The following is a 21,752-nucleotide window of genomic DNA, read 5'->3' on the forward strand; positions in this document are numbered from 1 at the left end:
CAGTACCTCAGTTGAAAATGCAGAAATCACCGGTCTTCTGTGTCGCTCACGCTGGGAGTTGGAGACTGGAGCTGTTCCTATTCGGCCATCTTGCTCCTCCCCCCCGTCCATTTTTAAATTGAATTGTTGGCTCTTTTGTTATGGAATTGTAAGAGTGCTTTATATGCTCTATATTCTGTATACAATCTCTTTTTCACATATATATTTTACAAATATTTTCTCCCAGTCTGTGGTTTGTCTTCTTAACTGTTTTTCAAAGCTGAAAAGTTTTTAATTTTGATGATCTACTTTTTCACTTTTTTCTTTATGGCTTGAGGTTTTTGTGTTTTTGAAATCTTTTCTAACCTAATGCTATGAAGACTTCTATGATTTCTATAAGTTTAATAGTTTCGGCTATTGTGTTGAGGCCTGTGATCCATTTGGTGTTCATTTTTGTGAATGTTGTGAGTTAAGGGTCAAGGCTTACAGTTATCCAGTTGTTCTAACACCATTTGTAGAAAAGACTGTCTTTCTCCCCCATTGAATTACCATGACACCTTGGTCAAAAATCAGTTGACCATAAAGTGCTAGGGTCTATTATTGGAGTTTTTGTTCTGTACCACTGATCTATATATGTTTATCCTTATGCTAATACTATATTGGCTTGATTACTGTAGCTTTAATAATTCTTGAAATCAGGTAATATAAATTCTTTAACTTTTTTTTTTTTCAATACAGTTTTGGCCATGCTAGGTCTTTTCCTTTACTAATTAATTTTAACATCAGCTTCTCAGTTTCTTCAAAGTAGGTGCTAGAATTTTGGTAGGGTTTACCTCAATCTATACATCAGTTTGGGCCAGCTTAACAACATTGAGGCTTGCAGTTCATAAACATTTGGTTTTCTTTGCACTGTTTTATTTTTTTCAGTGTACAATTATTGAAATTGTTCACTGAGTTTATTCCTGTGCATTTTGATGCTGTTGTAAATTTCCTGATTATGCTCTGCTACTCTGTTAAACCAGAATTGAATTTTGTCTTTGTGCCTTATAACTTTGCTAAATTTATTAGTTCTAATAACGATTTCATACATTCTTAGGATTGTCTATGTGATCATGTTGTCTGCAAGTAAAGATAGTTTTATGTCATCTTTCCAGTCTCGATGCCTTTTATTTATTTTTCTTGCCTTATTCTACTGGTAGGACTTTCAGTAACAGTGTTGAATAAAAGTGCTAAGATGGGAACATTCTTGCCTTGTTCCGGTTTGTACATAGAAAGCGTTGAGCATTTTACCGTTGAGTATGATGTTATCTGTACGCTATTTGAAGACATTCGTAAGTTTGAGGAAGTTCTCTTCAATTCTTTAGGGTGTTTATAATGATAGTGTATTATTTTGGGGTTTTAAAATAGACCTTTTATGCATCTATTCAAATGACTTTTTTCCTTTATTTTACGAATGTAGTGAATTATATTATTGATTTTTCGATGTGAAACCAGCTTTGCATTCTCTGGATAAATCCTACTTGGTCATAATATAATGTTTCTTTAGAAATTGTTAAATTCAATTTGCAACACTTTTGTTATTTTATATCAGTGTTTACGAAGAATATTGGTTTGTAGTTTTCTTGTGGTGATTTTGCCTGGTTTGGGTAACATGGTAATACTGGCTTCATAAAATGAGTCAGGTACTGTTCTCTCTTCCTCCTGTATCTTCTGAAAGAATTTGTATAGTAATGCTATTATTTCTTCTTTAAGAGTGATAGAATTCATCTGTAAAGCCAGTGGGCCAAGAGGGTTTATAATTGTGAATTCATTTTCTTTAATCAGCATAGAAATATTCAAATTTTCTGTTTCCCTTGGAATCAAATTTAGTCATTTGTGTCTTTCAAGGATTTTACTCAATGTTTCTATGTATTGGAATAAAATTATTCTTAATATTCCATTGTTATTAATATCTCCAGGAATTGAAGTTGAGATTGATAATTTTGTCATTTTTTTTTTTGCTCTGAGTGATCCAGCTAGATTTTCATCACTTTTGTTGATATTTTCAGAGAACCATTTTTAGTTTCATTGATCTTCTTTATTCTTTCTTCATTTTCTATTTCATTGATTTTTTTCAGCTTTATTTTTTTTTTTTGCCTTATACTTGCTTTGGATGTTATTTGATATTCCTTTTCTAATTCTGGGTGTAGACTCCAGATCTTTGAGTTTGAGATTTTTGGTCTTTTCTAATAAAAACATTTAAAGCTATAAATTTTTTTTTAAACATTACTTTAGTTGGATCCCACAAGTTTTGTTGCTTTATTTTTATTTTCATTTAAAGATAATTCCTAATTTAATTGTTATTTCTTTGTTCTTTGTGAATTTTTGGATTGTTTAGAAGTGTGCTTTTAAGTTACAAATATTTAGGGTTTTCCTAGTTATCGTTACTGATTTTTAAATTTTACCTTGGTCAAATGTCATTTTGTGTGATTTCAGTCTTTCTGAATTTATTAAGACTTGTCATATGACCCAGAATATGGTCTGTCCTGGCAAACATAGCATATACACTTGAAAAGAATATGTATTTTGTTATTGTTGAGTGTAATATTATATCAGTATAAATTAAGGTAATAATGTTCATATATTCTTTGTCTTTATTGATTTTTTTTTGGTCTATTTCTTTTGTTTGCAGAGAGAGGGGTGTTAAAATATCCAAATATGATTGTGGAATTATTTATATTCTAATTCCTTAAATTTTTGCATCACATAAACATTTATAATTGTTATGTCTTCCTTATTAATTGACCTTTTCTCTTGAAATCTGTCTTACCTGATATTACTGTAACCACTGTCTTCTTATGCTTACTGTTTATGTAGTATATCTTTCTCCATCCATTTACTTCCTGTCTGCCTATGTCTTTATATTTAAATTGTGTCTCTTGTAGGTGGTATATAGTTGTTACCTTTTAAAAAATCCATTCTGACCATCTCTTTTCATTGGAGTGTTTAGTTTATTTGCTAGATGGAGGTGGGGACACCAACTTAATTCCATTTAAATTATTTCCTTAGAATGAGATTTTCGTATCACACTGGTAGTCTGTATTTAGTCCACAAACCATTTGAGGTCTGACTTAGAGGTTTTTTCCTCCTGTTCACTTAGCAGTGAGGTCAAGTCAGACAGGTTTCTGTGTTGTCTTTCTCTGTTTAGGACAGATTTTTTCCCCCAGTTTGTATTTTCATTTAGGGTGTAACTCGTTGCATCAGCTTTTTTGGACTTCTCACATTGGGCTTGTCCTAGGCTTTTTCCTTTGGCCATTAGAGAAGAAGCTGAAACTTTCTAGTTGTTTCTGTGCCTATGTATCTAAATTTCAGCCTTCATATTATTTTTGGACATTGAGGATTATTTTACTCTTCTCCCAGCTCAGTAGTACATTTGGTACCTTTGTGCAAATTAGAAAAATGTTCCATTTCATCCAGGCCAGTGCAACAGCATGCTAGAGTAAATAGATTGGTGAGTAGAATATAGGCTGGATTTCAGTCCCAACTTGTCCTTTTAGTTGAGTATCTTTACAAGTATCTGTAAGCTTGTCTTGTAGTGTTACTGTTTTTGTTTTGACTGATGACACAATGACAATCTTTTGTCATTTCAGACTTGTGTTCTGTGTACCGACATTAATTTGGATTATGTTATTTTATAATTTGGATTGTGTTTAGCCAGCTACCTATAAAATTACATTTTTAAAAAAATATATAACACAGACAATTAGTGTTTGGTTCTTCAGAAGTAGAGTTAGTAATAACTTCAGTGTGGTCAGCTAGATCCTCTGAAAGGCCTTTTAGCTGCAAAACAGTCAGATCCTGGGCTTACAGTAAGTACATGAAATTTCTTAGCTTTTTTTTTTCTTCCCACTCCTCTGCTCTCTGATTCACTGTCTCTCCTTTCTCTAACCTCTTCCCTCCCAACCTCTCCCATCACCCAGATCAAAAAGTGAACTTTAATCAGAGTGGGACAGGTCAAACAGCAAACAAGGGCAAAAAACAGGGTTGTTCTCAAAGACAGATTATCAATATCAGTGATAAAATTGGTGACAAAGCCTTAGGCCGGTAGCAAGATAGGTGTGCCAACCTGAGACTCTTGTATTAAGTTGAACCCTCAAAAGGGTATAACATGGTTCTAAATTTGTAGATACCCTGGCTTCCAGCAGAAGGGAATTAAAGCCTTCTCCAAAGGATAGCAACCATAATATAGGGCCTTGGAAATCCTGCAGATTAAGATAAACAGGTGTTCATAATAAAAACAATAAAAGCCAGCACATAAACAACAAAATAAGCTGCCATGAATGAGCACTAACAAAAATAAGTTATTTATTTAATTTAGAACCCCTGTCTTCTAGAGACTCTTAAGATGTTGGAATTGGATAGCAATATAAAGCAATTATGTGTGAAATATTTTAAAAAGTAAAAAATAGAATCACAAGTGAGCAAATAACAGGAGTGAAAAACAAGAAGGAAGATGTGAAAAGGACCTGAAAAAGCTTTTTTTATTGAAAACTTTGTGATCTAAAATTTCATGGATGTGTTAAATAGTAAATTGGACCCAACTGAGGAAAGAATTAGCAAATTGGCAGTTAGAACTGAAGACATTTTCAAGACTTCAGGAAAGAAGGAAAGTGAAAATATTAAAAGAGATGTTGAACGATAGAATGAGAAGGTCAGGTATGTCAGAATGAGTCCCAGAAAGATAGAATACAGGAAAGAGGAGAGGTGATAACTGAAGAAATTCTGAGAATTTTTTTGACTTAATAGAAGACATGAATTCATCAATACAGCAAGCCCAACATATACCCATCAGAAACCAAAAACAACACTTTAGTCAAACTATATAACCCCAAAGACAAAATGTTAAAAGCAGCTGGAGAAGAAAGATCACTTACAAAGTAGTGTAAACTGGATTGATAACTCACTTCACAACAGTAAAAATGGAAGCCAGAAGATGTTAGAATATTATTCTCAAATAACTGAGCAAAAATAATTGCCATCCTATTATTGTATATCAGCAAAAATATCTTTCAAGAAAAAGGATGAACGATAGAGATTTCAGACAAATGAAAGCAGAAAGTTGCTACTAGAAGATCTTTCATTAAAGGTTTTTAATAAACATTTTAAAGATTATTTTTGAGGAAGAAGGGGCATGGTCCCAGAAGGAAGAAAAGGAGTACATGGAAATTGGTAAACTCATAAACTTTATTTTATTTATTTATTTAAGATGCAGTCTTGCCCTGTCACCCAGGCTGGAGTGCAGTGTCATGATCTCGGTTCACTGCAACCTCTGCCTCCCAAATTCAAGCCATTCTCTTGTGGCAGCCTCCTGAGTAGCTGAGACTATAGTCATGTGGCATGCCGGGCTAATTTTTTTGTATTTTTTTAGTAGAGATGGAGTTTTGCCATGTTTTCCAGGTTGGTCTCGAACTTCTGATCTCAAGTGATCTGCCCACCTCGGCCTCCTAAAATGCTTGTCTTACAGGCATGAGCTACCGCACCCAGCTGTAAACATGTAACATTTTAACATTCATAGTCTGTACAAAAAAAGGATTATGTTTAGTTTGTGGAATTAAGAACAGAATAAAAACAGGAAAAACAGAAGCATGTCAGAGAGAGAGTTGGGGAAGTGGTGAGAATTAAAATTATTTTAAGTTCTTGTCTTATTTAGGAAGGGAATTAAAATGGCAGCACTTGAAGGGTGGCAACTAAAAGAGTAGAAACTGTATGATTGTCTCCCGTAACCCAGCAAAGAGAAAATAATGCAATAGAAAAATAAGCAAATTCAACTTTTTTAAAAGCCAAGAAAGGAGGAAAATAACCAGAGACAATAGGACAATAGACAATAGTAAAAAAAAGTAGGTGTGTCCCAGAGATGTTATTAATCCAATAAACATAAATGAGTTAAATTTACAGTTAAACCAGGTTGTAAATTTGAATATTTTTAAAATAGCCAATTAATTATAAGTTACATACTCAAAACATTAAAACATGGAAAGTTGAAAGTAAAAGGATTTTTTAAAATGTGCTGTGCAAATATGAACCTAGAGGAGGCTTAGGGTCATTGTTAATATCAAACAAAAATGACTTTAAGAGAAAAAGCATTATTACAACTAGAGCTATTAGTTTTTGTACCAGGGAGTTACAGGTTGAATACATGAAATGCAAAAATCTCAAATCTGAAAAGCTCCAAAATTTAAAACTTTTTGAGCACTGACATGATGCTCAAAGGAAATGCTCATTCAAGCGTTAAGAATTTCGGATTTTTGGAATTGGCATTCTCACCCAGGCATGCAAGTATTCCAAAATCTGAAAAAATTCAGAACTGAGAGCACTTCTGGTCCCAAGTATTTCAGATCAGGGGTACGCAACCTGTATAACAATTTTAGATATCTAGTACTTAGTGAAGTAGTCTCAAAACGTATCAAGCAAAAATTGGTAGTCCTGCAGGGAGAAATGGACAGACTTGCCAATGGAAGGCTGCAGTGCACTTCTTAATTGTTGACGTATCAAATAAGTAGCAAGTTAGTAAATTTAGAAAGGATTTGAACAATGTGATTAATAGACTTTAATGAGTTGATATATATAAAACACTGGAACCAACAGTTTGAAAATACCAGTTTTCTCCAGGACACATGGCATGTTTTAAAAAAAGTGTCCAAGCATTAGTATATAAAGTGAGTCTCAACAAATGTCAGTGACTCAGTATCATACAGACCACTATTTTTTTTTTTTTTTTGCAATGTAGTTTTAATTGCCAATTGGTTAAAAAAAAAAAAAAAAAACTAAATTGTGAAACAAAACAAAAACCCCACAAAACCCCATACACTTGGGAATTTAAAACATATACTTGTAAATGTGTGGTAAAAGAAATCTGGAGGAAAATTTTAAAATAGAGTTAACCCAATAATACAGAAGTACAACATTTTTGGAATTTAGTGAAAGACTTAATTCAAAGGAAATTTATTGACCAAAAAGCTTACTTGGAAAAGAAAAAAGGCCAGAATGTTGGGACCTAAGCGTCTAACTTGAGAAGTTAGAATGAGAGGAACAGATTAAACCCTGAGAATGGAGAAAGAAGGAAACTAAGGAGAAATTAATGCAGTAAAAAATAAAGATTCAGTAGAATTTAAAAATCAGAAGTCAGATCTTTAAAAAGACAGACTAACAAACCTCTCGTGATTAGGAAGAAAGAATTCACAAATATATACTATTAGCAACAAACGGAGGAAATGTAATAATGGATACAGCAAAGATTTAAAAAGTAAAATCATTCTTGCTATTTCCAGAGGTCAGTAAATGAGGAAATGAATAAATTTCTAGAAAAAATAATAAAATTGACTTAAAAAAGAGACAAGAATTTAGAAGGTATTTGCAACACACACAATAAGCAAGAATCACCATCTAGAAGAATATGGGAAGAATTCTTACAAATCAGTAAAATAAACAGTTCTTTAGGAAAATGATCAATAGCCATCAGGCAGAAAAACATAAATGGTGCATACGTTTTTAAAAAATGCCCAACTTCATTACTAATAAAATAAATAGACCACATGAAATATATTTTCCAGTCTACTGGGAATAAAATCGTAAGAAATCTTACAGAAAAATGTGAGTCAAAAGGAATTCTTATATACTTCTGTTGGGAGTATAAAGTGGAATCAGTTGGAAATGGAATAGAAATGAATTTGGTATAGTCTTGTAAAGTAAAACTTTTGAATACCCATTGACCTGACACTTGCACCCTTACATGTGTGCTCTAGAACAGGGGTCCCCAAACCCCAGGCCATGAAGCGGTACTGGTCCATGGTTTGCCAGGAACTGGGCTGCACAACAGGAGGTAAGTGGCAGGTGAACAAGCATTACTGCGTGAGCTCTGCCTCCTGTCAGATCAGCAGCGGCACTAGATTCTCTCACAGGAGCGTGAACCCTATTGTGAACTGCGCATGCGAGGGATCTAAGTTACACGCTCCTTATGAGAATCTAATGTGTATAATGCCTGATGACCCAAGGTAGAACAGTTTCATCCCAAAACCATCACCTCCCCTTCCTCCCCAGTCCATGGAAGAATTGTATTCCACGAAACCTGTCCCTGGTACTAAAAAGGTAGGGGACCACTGCTCTAGAAAATCTGTACACAAGATGTACAGTAATGTTCATAGCATTATTGTTTATAATGGCAAAAAGTGGAAACTGCTCAGATGCCCATCGATATGAAGATGAATAAATAGATCATAATGTAATTATACAATATTATATAACAATAAAAATGAATGAACTATACCTAATAAGGATGAGTGTCAGAGATAAGATGTTTAATGAAAAGCAACTCTCAGGCAGCTACATACAGCATGAAACTTTAAATAAAGTCTCCAAAAAAAATGAGACTTGAAGCGTATTATTTAGGAATATATGTGTATGTGAGGAAACTTTAAAAAATCAAAAGAACAATAAGCATTAAATATTGAATCATGGTTACTTCTAGGGTGGAAGGTAAGGGGACAAGCTTGGGGAACGGTATGGAGGTAGGTGTGATAGTATTGGTAATGCATTGATTGTTCAATTGGGTAGGTGTTAGTTTTGTTACACTTCATATGCATTACATATATGTTTTCATATATGTCAATTATTACATTAAAATGTAAAAAGATTCACTTGGAAAAGACCTATTTTCCTTCAAAAGGATATTGAATGAAGGTATGAATGTTTAAAATATATGAATCAGTTAGTTGAAATGTAATAATTTAGTGGTATTAAATAGGTCTGTCTCTTGAATAAAATGCCAGACCTCATTCTTTGTTAATACAAACTGAAGGAGTTTTTATGGTTGAATACACTATGCAGTTTTAGTAAAAAAATGTTTCAGAGTTTGTAATATAATGCCTAGTACTTAGAAAAATTTTTAATAGTATTAGTCAAAAGGTCAGTGGGAAGGAATCTGTCTGCCCTTTTAGAGATATTTGTGGTCTGCTCAAAAATGATCGTTTTATATTATGAAAAATGCCTAACATGGCCCTAGTTTGTATACACCGTGTGTAGTAGTATTCAGTTTTTTTGTGTGTGTGTAAATGCTTCAGTTAGTGTTGAACAAAGAAAATTATATGCTCTTGTTATGTGTGCTTTAATTTGGATGCTTAATGGCTTTTAATGTTACAAAATAAGTTTATTATTATATTATGATCTCATTTGTATTATATTGTCTTGCTCTTCTGTATTTGTGGTGATATGGTCATGGTTTATGAAAACAATAATCCCTAAGAAATAGGTCATTAACAGTAGTTAACGTTTACTTGTGATCTATGGTAATGACTGATTTCTTTGGGATTATTGCAGTTATAAACCATAATTACAGATTATTACAGCAATAATTATTTTGTTAAGGAAAAAATGTTCTGTGTTTGAACAGCTGCTAAAACAAGCATGCTGAACATTTCAGGATAAATAGAAGAATGGAAAATTATGGAAATTTAGTATTATTATAAAATGAGATTTAAAAAAATTTGTAGATGTGAAACTCATGTAACAGATTTTTTTTTCTCTACATGCAATTTAGATATGTGTATTTACATGGTTCTTTAAATTTTGTGAATGTAATTAGTATATTTAAGGTGTACAGCATGATGTTTTGATAAACAAATACATAGTGAAATGAATACTACAGTCAGTCAAATTATCTTATCGCCTTCCATTGTTACCATCTTTAAAATTTTTGTGGTAAGAGCACTTAAAATCTACTCTTTTAGCAAATAAAGTATTATTAACTATAGTCCTCATGCTGCACATCAGTAATCTTACTCTTCCTGTACCACTGCAAGTTTGTACTGTTTGACCTAATTTCTAATTTCCTCCCTTTCCTTACCTCTAGTAACCACCATTTTACACTTTGTTCCTATGTATTCTGCCTTTTTTAAGATTCTGCATATGAGTGAGACCATACAGTATTTTTCTTTCTGTTAGTAGCTAATTTCCCAAAGTAACTTACTAACTTTTACTGTTTTGAACACTGTGAGTCTAAAATTGTTCAGGGTTAGGAAATAGTTTAACGTTTATGAGAAATACTGTTTCTCTTTCACCTAAATATCAAAATTATATTTGACAGCTTAATAATAACGTCTTTTTTTTGAGACAGGGTCTCACTGTCACCTAGGCTAGAGTGCGGTCTCAGTTCACTGCAACCTTTGCCTCCCGGGTTCAAGGTATTCTCCCACCTCAGCCTCCTGAGTAGCTGAGATTACAGGCACATGCCACCACGCCCAGCTGATTTTGGTATTTTTTGGTAGAGATGGGGTTTTTCCATGCTGGCCAGGCTGGTCTCGAGCCCGTGACCTGAAGTGATGTGCCTGCCTCGGCCTCCCAAAGTGTTGGGATTACAGGCATGAGCCGCCACAACCAGCCAATAATAATATCTTTATATTTCACTGTTTATTTCTAACATTAATTCTAACTCATTCAGTACTTGCTGGATTTTTTAAGGTTTAAGAAATCTGCTTTTCTGTTTCTTATACAATAGAAACCATTGCTTCTAAAAGATAGTAAATATGTACTCTGTTTTTCTCTAAATAAACTTATTTCAAAATTTACTGTAATTTTAGAAGAAAGTGCTCATAATTAATCACATGCTATCTTTGCACAGCATTCCTTGATCTAATAAGTTTAATTCCAAGGTCACAGAAATTAGTACAAATTTAAATTTTGAGAAATTCACAATTTTATATTTAGATGCTTTAGTCATTGTTTTTAGACAATGGTGCTCATCATACTGCATTGCAAAAATTATTGATTTTTTCCTCTGTCTTATTTGTCTCTCACTAGGCTCAGTTCACTGAGCATGGAGTCTCTCTCTCCCCTGCCCCACTCTTTCCCATACATTTGTGTATTTAGTTATATCCCTACCATAGAACATGATACAAAGAAGATACTAATAGCAGATATTTTTCTGAAATGTCTTTTACTTGGAATTTTTTTTTTTTTCCTGTTTGGAGGGTGTTTGTTTTACTAAGAACATTAGAAAGTGTATGTGGTTAATCATAACTAGCTTTAATTGTAATAAGCCTCTTTGGTAGAGAGGAAAGAACTTAAAAATTCTTACTATGTGACTTCATTTTCTTGAGCAGCATCTGAAGTAAGGCACAGAAAGAACATGATTGTTACATATTGGTATGTCTTATTTTTTTTGTAGGTATGATACAGAACCATGTTAAAAAGGGGATGACAATTTAATAATAGTTACACTAGCCAACATTTACTGAGCACTTACAGCATTTACTCATATACTTTACATGCAAAATACCAGTTGGTCCTTGTCACAGCTCTATGGGCCAGGTATTATTATCCTTGTAAGGTTAAGTAGCTAGTGTAAATAAGCGCTAGAAGCAGGATTTTAACCTAGGCTATGTTCTTGTTAGCTAAATTGTACCGCTTCCCTTTTTTAAAACAAGTATTTATCTTCCAATAGAGAAATATAAAAAATTACATGCATGGTGAAGTCTTTGTCTGTTTTCAGGTAGGCCTGTTTTATCAAGGGCTAATAGGCAGTTATTTCTGTGTTTACATTATTGGTAAGCCCAAAAATTAAGCTTGCTTATTTTAAATTCACCTATATCAACCAGTATTCATTTTCTGTGTCTTGTTTTGGGAATCAAGAAAAGTGTTAAATGTCTCCTTGGTAATGATCCTCAAAGCATATGCAGTCTCATCTGTGGTTAAGACTCAGGAGATAGCTAAAGAACAGTTCAGGGTTAGGACTCATAATGCGTTAAATCCTTAAGAGATTGTTGAATTATAAGATACTGTTGGATCATGAAGGTCTGTCTAGCTAATTGACAACTGTACTGCTGGAGCTTTCCCTTTTACCAATCTTGAGAGGAAGTATAATAGTTTGAGAATGATCTTTTGGAAATCCGTTGCCTAGATTTCAATCACAGCTCTACACTTTTAAATAGGGATTTGGAACATTAAATGAATATAGGCACAGTGTTTTAAACAGTGCCTAGTGCAGAGTAACTACTATATAAATATTTGCTGTCATTTTTAATAATAATAAATCTTGTTTTAAGAAACCAGTATCTAAAAATCTAAATTGATAAAACATAACAGGAAAGTAATTATTTACATTTCAGTATTTTTCATTTTGAGAAATAATTTACGATAGGAGATTTTAAAAAGAGTGACTCCCATAGAGAGGTAAAATATTACATTTGCATTCACCAAAAGTCATGCTTGCAATGTTTCAGATTCACATCCATTACATGAAGTGTATGACATGTCCTACACACAATTGGAGCATAGTCTGTTAATGGCGACCTCTGTAAAATTCTGAGAAATACTACTAATTGTCGTTGTTTGGTAGTTATGTAATATATAGTCACTGTGAACAATAAATTAGCAAATACCGAATCATTGCTCCTGTGGGCCACTGACTGCAACATTTTCATTAGCTAACCAACACATAACCTTTTTAATGTATGTTTCTGTAGAAAAACACCTTATTCAATATATATTGTTGATTTATTGACACTGAACTCATAGCCAGCAGCACTGTTTTTCATGCTGGAACAAAGCTTATCTAACATGTGTTTTTTATATAAGTCACATAACAAGCTTTTTTTCTTTAGAAACAAAGCATAGCACTTCAGCATTATGCTTAGATCATCTTAAACAGTGAAATCACTAATAAAAATCACAAAAATGTGGCAGTAGATAGACCATTAAAAGCATACTTGTTTACATTATGAAGCTGAAACAAGAAGGTAGAGTTTCACTTTGTTTGCTCTGAGCTTGAAACGTGTACTGGACAACTACAGATTTTCCCTGCTTTTGCACATCTGCAGATGACTGTGACTATTGATTTGGGGATTATAAATAAATTTTATCAAGTAGGCAAATTCACAAATAATGGAATCTATGAATAATGAGGATCAACTATATCATATATTGAATATTATTGGAGAAGTTGCTTTAATTTAAGCAATAGAAATATAATTACTATTACCGTTCATTATTAATAATGGGTCTACATTTTAATACATTTACTAATTTGGTAATGTTAACCTTTTCTTTTTCATGCCGTGTTTTCTATATAATGATTTCTTAATTCAGTAACCCATATCTGTTGATGATATACAATATACCCAGCATTGTTTTAGGCTCTGAATATACAGTAGAGAGCAAAACAGACAAAAATACCTGCTTTCATGCAGTTTGCATTCTTTTGGAATATGCAGGTAACATACAAGATAAATATGTAAAATATGTTAGAAAGTGTTAAATGCTAACATTTAAAATAATGAAGCAAGGAAAGAAGATAGTAAATGCTGGGGGGGGATTGTATTATATGTTGCCAAAACTTAATGGCTTATCAGATAACAATTGCATTATTATCTCTCAGTGTTCTGGGGGTTGGTAAGTTCAGATGATTCTCTTTAGGGGTCTTTCAGTCATTGTAATCAGATGACAGTTGGGACTGGAGTTGCCTGAATGCTTCTTTACTCAGTGGTCTGGTGTGTGGACTGGAAGGCTTAGAGTGTATACTCTATCTAGTTGGACATGTGTCTCTCTGTTCAGTCTCTCCAAATGGCTAGTTTGGGCATCCGAACATATAATGGTCTCAGGGTATATGATCTTCTTAAATGGTGACTGGTTTCCCCAGAGTGAACATTCTCTGAGAGACTGGAGGAATTTACCTGTTCTTATAAAGGTTAGGCACAATACTAGGATGCTGTCACTTTCACTGAATTCTATTGGTCAAAGCAGTTACAAATTTCCAAAGATTGGAAGAATAAACTCCACCTCTTGATGGTATATACATACATGGAAGGAAGGAATTGGTGGTGAATATTTGCAGACAGACTGCCATGCTAGGTATTAAAAATTGATAGGATATCTTGGTAAGGCCTGAGAAGGTGACATCAAGTAAGACTGGTCAGCATAGTTGTATCTTTCCCCAGTTATATTAAACTGTGTGAGTATTGGCAGAGTAGTGGTATAGTGGACATAAACAGTTATGGTTTTGTAAGATGAGTATATCATAGCAAAAGAGGGCTAAATGTAAATGCAAGGCAGAGATGGTAATTATTGACCACAGAATTAAAGCTAGGTACATAGGGTAGAGAATATGTGAAGGGTGTAAGAGAGAGTGAAAAAATGGCAGATTCCCAAAAACTAATAAAAGAGATCAGCAAACTTGCAGGATATGGGATCAATAAATAAAATCAGTGGTATGTCTATTTTTTAACGATCAGCAATGGAATATGAAAGGAAGAAAGAAAGTCCATTTACAATAGTATCAAAGAGGATAAAATACTTAGGCATACATTTTAAAAAGAAGTGTAAGAATTAATACTGACACTGTAACGGTGTTGAAAGAAATTAAAGATGTAAATAAACAGCAAGACTTCTCATGGTCATGGATCAGAAGACTTAATATTGTTAAGATGGCAATACTCTTCACATTGATCTCCAAATCCAATGCAATCCACATTAAAATCCCATGGGTTTTTTGCAGGGATTGACAAACTGGTCCTAAAGTTCCCATGGAAATCCATGGGACCCAAAATAGCCAAGATAATCTTGTGAAATTGGAAGACTCATTTTTTTTTTTTTTTTTGATTTCAGAATTTACTACAAAACAACAGTAATCAAGACTGGTACCAACATAAAGGTACACATTATAGGGCCTGGGTGCGGTGGCTCATGCCTGTAATCCCAGCACTTTGGGAGGCCAAGGTGGGAGGATCACTTGAGCCCAGGATGTTCAGGAACAGCCTGGTCAACATAGTGAGACCTCATCTCTACAAAATATATTTTAAAATTAGGTAGGTATGTTGGTGTGGGCCTGTAATCCCAGCTGTTCGGGAGGATCACTTGTGCCTGGGAGTTAGAGGCTGCAGTGAGCTATGATTTCGTCACTGCCCTCCAGCCTGGGTGACCGAGTAAATCTTAAGTGACTTTGGGTTGGGCAACTATTTCTTAGATATGACACCTGAAGCAGAAAACAGAAGACAAATTAGATAAACCAGATTATCTAATTAATTAGACAAATTAGGTACAATAGAGTTGCAAATTTTGCACATCAAAGCATGCCATCAAGAAAGTATAGCCCACAGAATGGGAGAAAATATTTGCAAATCATGTGACTGATAAGAGATTAGCATCTAGAATACATAAATAATTCTTACAACCCAGTAATGAAAGATAACCCTTAAAAATGGGCAATGGATCTGAATAGACATTTCTCCAAAGAGGACACACACATGACTGCTAAACACATGAAAGGATGCTCAGCATCCTTAGTTATTAAGGAAAGGCAGATCAAAATTATAATCAAATAACTCCTCACACCAACTAGGATGGATATAATAAAAAAGACAACTACAAGTGTTGGCAAGATTTGGATAAATTTAATCTTCATACATTGCTGGTGGGAATGTAAAATGGTGCAGCTGCTTTTGAAAACATTTTGGCAGTTCCTCAAAATGTGAAAAGGAGAGGTGTCGTGTAACTCAGCATTTCCACTTCTAGGTATTCTCAAGAGAAACGAAAACATGCATCCATATAAAATCTTGTATAAAAATGTTCATAGCAGTATTGTTTATAATAATCCAAAGATGGAGACAATCCAAGTATCCATTAACTGAATGGGTAAATGAAATGTGATATATCCATAGTAACCAAAATAGCATGGTATTGGTATAAAAACAGACACATAGACCAGTGGAACAGAATAGAAAACCCATAAATCATATATTTACAGCCAATTGGTTTTTGACAAAGGTGTCAAGAACATACATTAGGGAAAGGATACCCTCTTTAATAAAATGGTGCTGGGAAAATTGTATATCCAGATGCAGAAGAATGAAACTGGACTTCTATCTCTTACCATATACAAAAATGAAATCTAGATGGATTAGACTTAAGACCTGAAACTATAAAACTACTAGAAGAAAACATGGGGAGACACCTCAGGACATTGATCTATACAAATATTTTATGGCTAAGACCTCAAAAGCACAGGCAACGAAGATCAAATTAGACAAATGGGATTATATTAAGCTAAAAAGCCCCTTCACAGCAAAGGAAACAGTCAACAGAGTGAAGAAAGCCTGTTGAATGGGATTAAATATTTGCAAACTATCTGATTAGGGAGGAATAGAATATGCAAGGATCACAAATGACAGTAAAAAACAAAAACAAAAAACCAAGTAATTCAAATAAATGGCAGGCAAATGACGTGAATAGACATTTCTCAAAAGGAGAACATACAAACGGCCAATAGGTATATGAAGAAATACTCAACATCACTAATCATCAGGGAAATGCAAATCAAAACCACAGTAAGATACCATCTTACCCCAGTCAGAATGATTATTATTAAACAGAAAAAATAACAGAAGCTGGCAAAGATGTGGATAAAAGGGAACTGCTACACACTGGTGGTGGGAATATAAATTAAAACAGCCATTTTGGAAAATAGGGAGATTTCTCAAAAATTAAAAATAGAACTACCATATGGTCCGGCAATCCCAATACTGGGCATTTATCCAAAGGAAAATAGTTCAGTACGTTAAAAGAATACTTGTACTTCCATGTTTATTGCAGCACTGTTCACAATAGCAAAGATATGGAATCAACCTACATTCCCATTGATGGATGGATAAAATAATGTGGTATATATACATAGTAGAATACCATTAGGCCATAAGAAAGAATGAAATCATATCATTTGCAGCAACGTAGATGGAACTGGAGGTTAAGTGAAAGAAGCCTGGCACGGCACAGAAAGACAAATACCATGTGTTCTCATACATATGTGAGACCTAAAAAATTCATTTCATTGAGGTAAGGAATAGAATGATAGGAGAAGCTGAGAATGGTGTGTGGGTGGGCTGGGGAATGGGGCAGGATGGAGAGGTTGGTTAATGAGTATAAACATACAGTTAGATAAAAGGTATAAGTTATAATGTTTGATAGAGTAGGGTGACTATAGTTAACAATTTCAAAATAGCTAGAAGGCAGGATTTGAATTCTTCTCAATGCAGAAATGGCGAATACTTGAGGCAGTAGGTACACCAAATACCCTGACATGATCATTACACATTCTTCGTATGTAAAAAAGTATCAGCATATACACCACAAGTATGAGCAAATATGGTGTATCAATAAAAATAAGATATATACAAATAATGGAATGTTATTCAGCTATAAAGAAAAATAAATATTGATACATGCTAAAATATGGGTGATCCTTGAAAACATGCTGAGTGAAAGGAGATAGTCACAGCACTCACTTATTGTACGATTCCATTTATATGAATTGCCCAGAATGGGAAAAATTTAATGAGACATAAAGTAGCTTAGTGGTTGCTTAGGGGCTAGGGGCATGGTGGTAGGATGCAGAGTGACAGCTAGTATGAAAATGTTCTAAAATTAGATTGTGGTGATGCTTGCATAACCCTGTTAATTTACTAAAAAACATGGAATTATGTACTTTAAGTGGGTTACTTGTATGGTATGTGAATTATATTTAAGTGAAGCTGTTCAAAAAGTGATAGGCTCATGGATTGAAGATTCCCAGTAGAACAAAGGATTGTTGGAATTGTAAGATTCATCTTTGTAGATACTGAAATCACTAGTGATTATGATACAAATATTGTTAGAAAGAGTGACAGCCAAGAACCAATACTTTCAAAAAACGGGGGGAAATAATCTGCAGGAGAGTAAATTGCAATAAGAAGGGATATTTGTTAGTGTTGCTGATGATGTAAGATGTGAAGGCGAATGCTTTCATGATGAAGAAAGATAAAATGTTAAGTAGAAATGAGGAATGTGAAGATCATCTACTCCATATTCAAGGCCCAAGTACATGAGAAGTGGAAGAAAAAGCAGCTGCCACTTGATAGAGCCCACAGAGAAAGCAGGGTCATCAGGGTAGACTTTCTCTGATAGATTTTTATATTGACCCTAAAATACTTTGAAATTCATAAGGTAACTTTCTGGATACTTTCAGCTTCTTACATGAAGTTTTTGTTCTGTTATTTTTGTCATGAATTATATGCGATGAAACTTGAGTCTTGTTTTTCAATGGATTACTTGATTAAATTAGTGTTCTTGTTCTCCTACTTAATCTATTTCACATTCCTAATGTATAAGGCTGCATAATTGGTCAATTCTGATTTATTGTTGTTTTGTGAGAGAATATAAAACAGTTGTTGATTAATTGTAGTATAATAATAACTGCTAGTATCCGTGGGAAAACAGAAAGAATGTGTTCTTTTTCTACCTTTTATTTATCCTTCCTGAGTCTTCTAACAAGCACAGATAGCCTCTTTTCTTCATTGTTCAATTCCATACCTTTTAAAAAAACATTTTTACTTGAAAAGGTTTCTTAATCAGAAACAATTGATTTCAGTATTATGAAATAGCCCTCTTATCTTTGAAAAATCAGTCTCCAAGAATAGCATAAAATTTGTTTTTAGCAAGATAATTTTATGTTGTTAATTATCTATAAAGGTCTCAAAAGTACTGAAGGATCACCTAGATCAATGAATCCAGAGATGTAAAATAATATACCTTAAGCAAAAATCATTCAGTAAATACCTCCATTTCTAAATTAGTCAATTTCAGCTGCCCCCAAAGTAAGATTTATGAAAACTGTAGATGTTGCCATTTGTGCCACTGCTTTAAAGCTATTTAATCCTCTGCTGCTATCAGCTGTGAAGTTGACTGTACTGTCAAAACAATGTGAAATCTTGGATTTTTTTATACATCATGCATAAAAATACAGAAGGAATAAATTTATTACTGTCTATGATATTCCAAGCAGGGGAAATACTTAAAATGATCACACTGGTACTATCATGACATTGACCATTCAGAAAAGATACTGGTCCTTGGATCATAAGAGTATGATGTGACTGAATAACAGACCTGGTCCTAGACAGTTTAGTGTTTTGTACTCAAATTTATTTTCAGTCATGTCTTCATGGTAGACATTGTTTTTTTCCATTTTACAAATGAAAACCTTAAGACTTAAAGAGATAAGTAACTTATGCAAGATCACATAGCAACTTAGTAGAGCTGGGATTCAAATTAGTTTTATTTGGCTCTAAATTCTATGGCATTTTCACTGTTCTGCTGCCTTGATAAACTTAAAACCCATCTGCTTTCTATCAAGAACTGAGTTCACAGTGATTTATCACTTGTTTGGAAGAGTAGATTGTTGTGCTAATTTTGGAATTTCCCCCCAAATAAGCTATGTTTCTATGAACACTTCTTAAACTTGTTTCTTTCTTATTCTGTATCAGGACGTCTTGCATGGCTGGTATACTTAGTTGGGACAGTTGTAGGAGGAAGATTAACATATACCAGTACAGATGAGCATGATGCTATGGATGGAGAATTATCCTGTCGGTAAGTAAGAACTGTGTAATTTACTGAATTTTGCTAAATAGTTAAAAAAATTAGTTATTGAACAAGTATTATGAGCACAGACATTTTGTATGTGGCCTTTGAGGAAGGTATTATTTCCCTTTTTATTGCTGAGAAAACCAAGACTCAAAGGTTAAGTGATTTGTAGAAGTCAAATCTCTAATAAGCGATAGACTCAAAATACTTTGTACATATTTGTGCAAATAATGTGATAAAGATTTAGGTTGCTTTTTATTACTTAGGATCTGAGCAATCACATCCAGTGTGTATTGGAAAGGTGGTAAAATTAGATGACTTGCATCTAGTCAGAAAGTACTAGGTAGTCAATTACCCATTGCAAGTTTTGTCACCTATTGGCCACAGCCTTAGGAAGAAGCAGTTGAATTATTCTCTTCAAGTTTCTGTTCTAACCTGAGGAAAATTTCTATATATGAATAATACAAGCGAATTGATTTTCCATATATTTTATTTTTAATAACAAATCTCCTTAGAGTCATACATGTTTTTATTGAAGACTTAAAAATTCAAATGAAAATAAAAATTATGTGTTAATCTGGAGATGACCACTACTGTTATTTTGTAAAGTCCCTTTGAGTCTTTTTAATTAATGTATATGGGTATATGTTTGCTGCATGTGTGTTTTTCAACTTTTCTTAAACATTGCAAAATAATATAACATGTAGCTAATAATAATACCTAACTTATTTTGGGCTGTTACAAGGAATTTATTTTTTTAAATGCTTAGAACAGTGCTTGGCAATTAGTGATATATTACACACACACACACACACCAACACCACTTTTTAAAATCAAGCACAATATCAACATTTTACCTGGACATTAAATTTTCTAAGCTGTACAATAATTTAAATAGACCCTTGTTTTTGGAATTTTAGGTTGTTTCTCAATTTTTTCTTATTATAATTTACTTTTAGATATAACTAAATTATTTTTAGTTATATCTTTATGTCGATTGAGATAATTTCATTAAAGTTCGTTCCTAAATGCAGAATAGCTGGTCAAAGGTTATGTAGCATTTGAAAGACTTTCAGTACTCATTACCACATGGTTTTCTGAAAAAGAACCAATGTATCCTCTGAACCAAGGGTTTCCAACCCTTGTACTGGTCTGTGGCCTGTTAGGAACTGGGCTGCGTAGCAGGTGAGCTGCAGGTGAGCAAGAATTACCGCCTGAGCTCTGCCTCCTGTCAGATCAGCAGGAACATAGATTCTCATAGGAGCGTGAACCCTAAACTGCACATGTGAGGGATCTAGGTTGCATGCTCCTTATGGGAATCTAATGTCTGGTGATCTGAGGTGGAACGGTTTCATCCTGAGACCATCACCCCACACCACCCCAAACCCTATCCATGGAAACATTGTCTTCCAGGCAACTGGTCCCTGGTGCCAAAAAGGTTGGGGACCACTGTGCTGAACCCAAATTGTGTGATAGTTAACATTTGTTAGTGGTTGAGCTGCCAGATAGTAGGGTTCATATTGTTGCCAGTTTATGGGTAACAAATGTATTGTTTCAATTTGTATTTATTTGGTTACTAGTGGTATCAAACATTCTTTTCCACTGCCAGCTTTGTCATTTTTTCTTTGTGACTTTTATATCTATATTGATTATATTATTTACCTGCTTTTCTTTTGTGATGATCTTTTCTAACTTATTTGTAAGAGCTCAGTATGTATGTGTGTGTGTGTGTGTGTGTGTGTATATATATATATACATATATATATATATGTCTCAGAGATCTTAGTATTTTGCTCCTCATTTTGAAAATGTTTTCCCCGTATTTTTACTTCAGATATTTCTTCTTTACTGGCTTTAAATATTATGTATTCAGATCTGTGGACTTTTCCCTTCATATTTCTCTTCTGCTTATATTTAGAAAGATTTTTTTTCCACTTCTGGTTAATAAAAATATCCACCTGTATTTTCTCCCAGCTCTCTTTGGTATTATTAATAGCTTTTTATAATTATTTTTAATATATCTTGACATTTGGTTTCATATGTTTTTTCCAAGATTTCCAATTAATGCCAATCCTACCTTCTACTGATTTGAAGTGCCACTTATATCTCACACAAAATTATTACATCTTTTTTTCAGGCCTTTCATACTTTTCCATTGGTCTTAGAAGTATATTGTTATATATTTTTACCCTATTAAAGACCTTAAAATTGTTATACCTAGTTGTGATATTCTCCTTCATTATTCTTCTTAAATATATTTCTAAGTGCTTAATAAATCGGTTGTACTTTTGGATAAAAATTTTCATTTTGTTCCATTCCCTTTCAACCTTTAAACTATTTCTTCAATAGAATGT

General features: G+C 33.6%; 1 protein-coding gene across 1 annotated transcript in view; it reads left to right on the top strand.

The window, feature by feature from the left end:
* RANBP17 (RAN binding protein 17) overlaps nucleotides 1-21,752 on the top strand; it is a 428,836-nt gene that overhangs the window by 59,947 nt on the left and 347,137 nt on the right. Inside the window, exon 13 of the mRNA XM_011947772.1 lies at nucleotides 19,299-19,404. Within this exon, the coding sequence (XP_011803162.1) occupies nucleotides 19,299-19,404 (106 nt within the window). The remainder of the gene's footprint in view (nucleotides 1-19,298; nucleotides 19,405-21,752) is intronic.

Source organism: Colobus angolensis, unplaced genomic scaffold, assembly GCF_000951035.1.
Source record: "Colobus angolensis palliatus isolate OR3802 unplaced genomic scaffold, Cang.pa_1.0 Scaffold27, whole genome shotgun sequence".
Classification (NCBI taxonomy): domain Eukaryota; kingdom Metazoa; phylum Chordata; class Mammalia; order Primates; family Cercopithecidae; genus Colobus; species Colobus angolensis.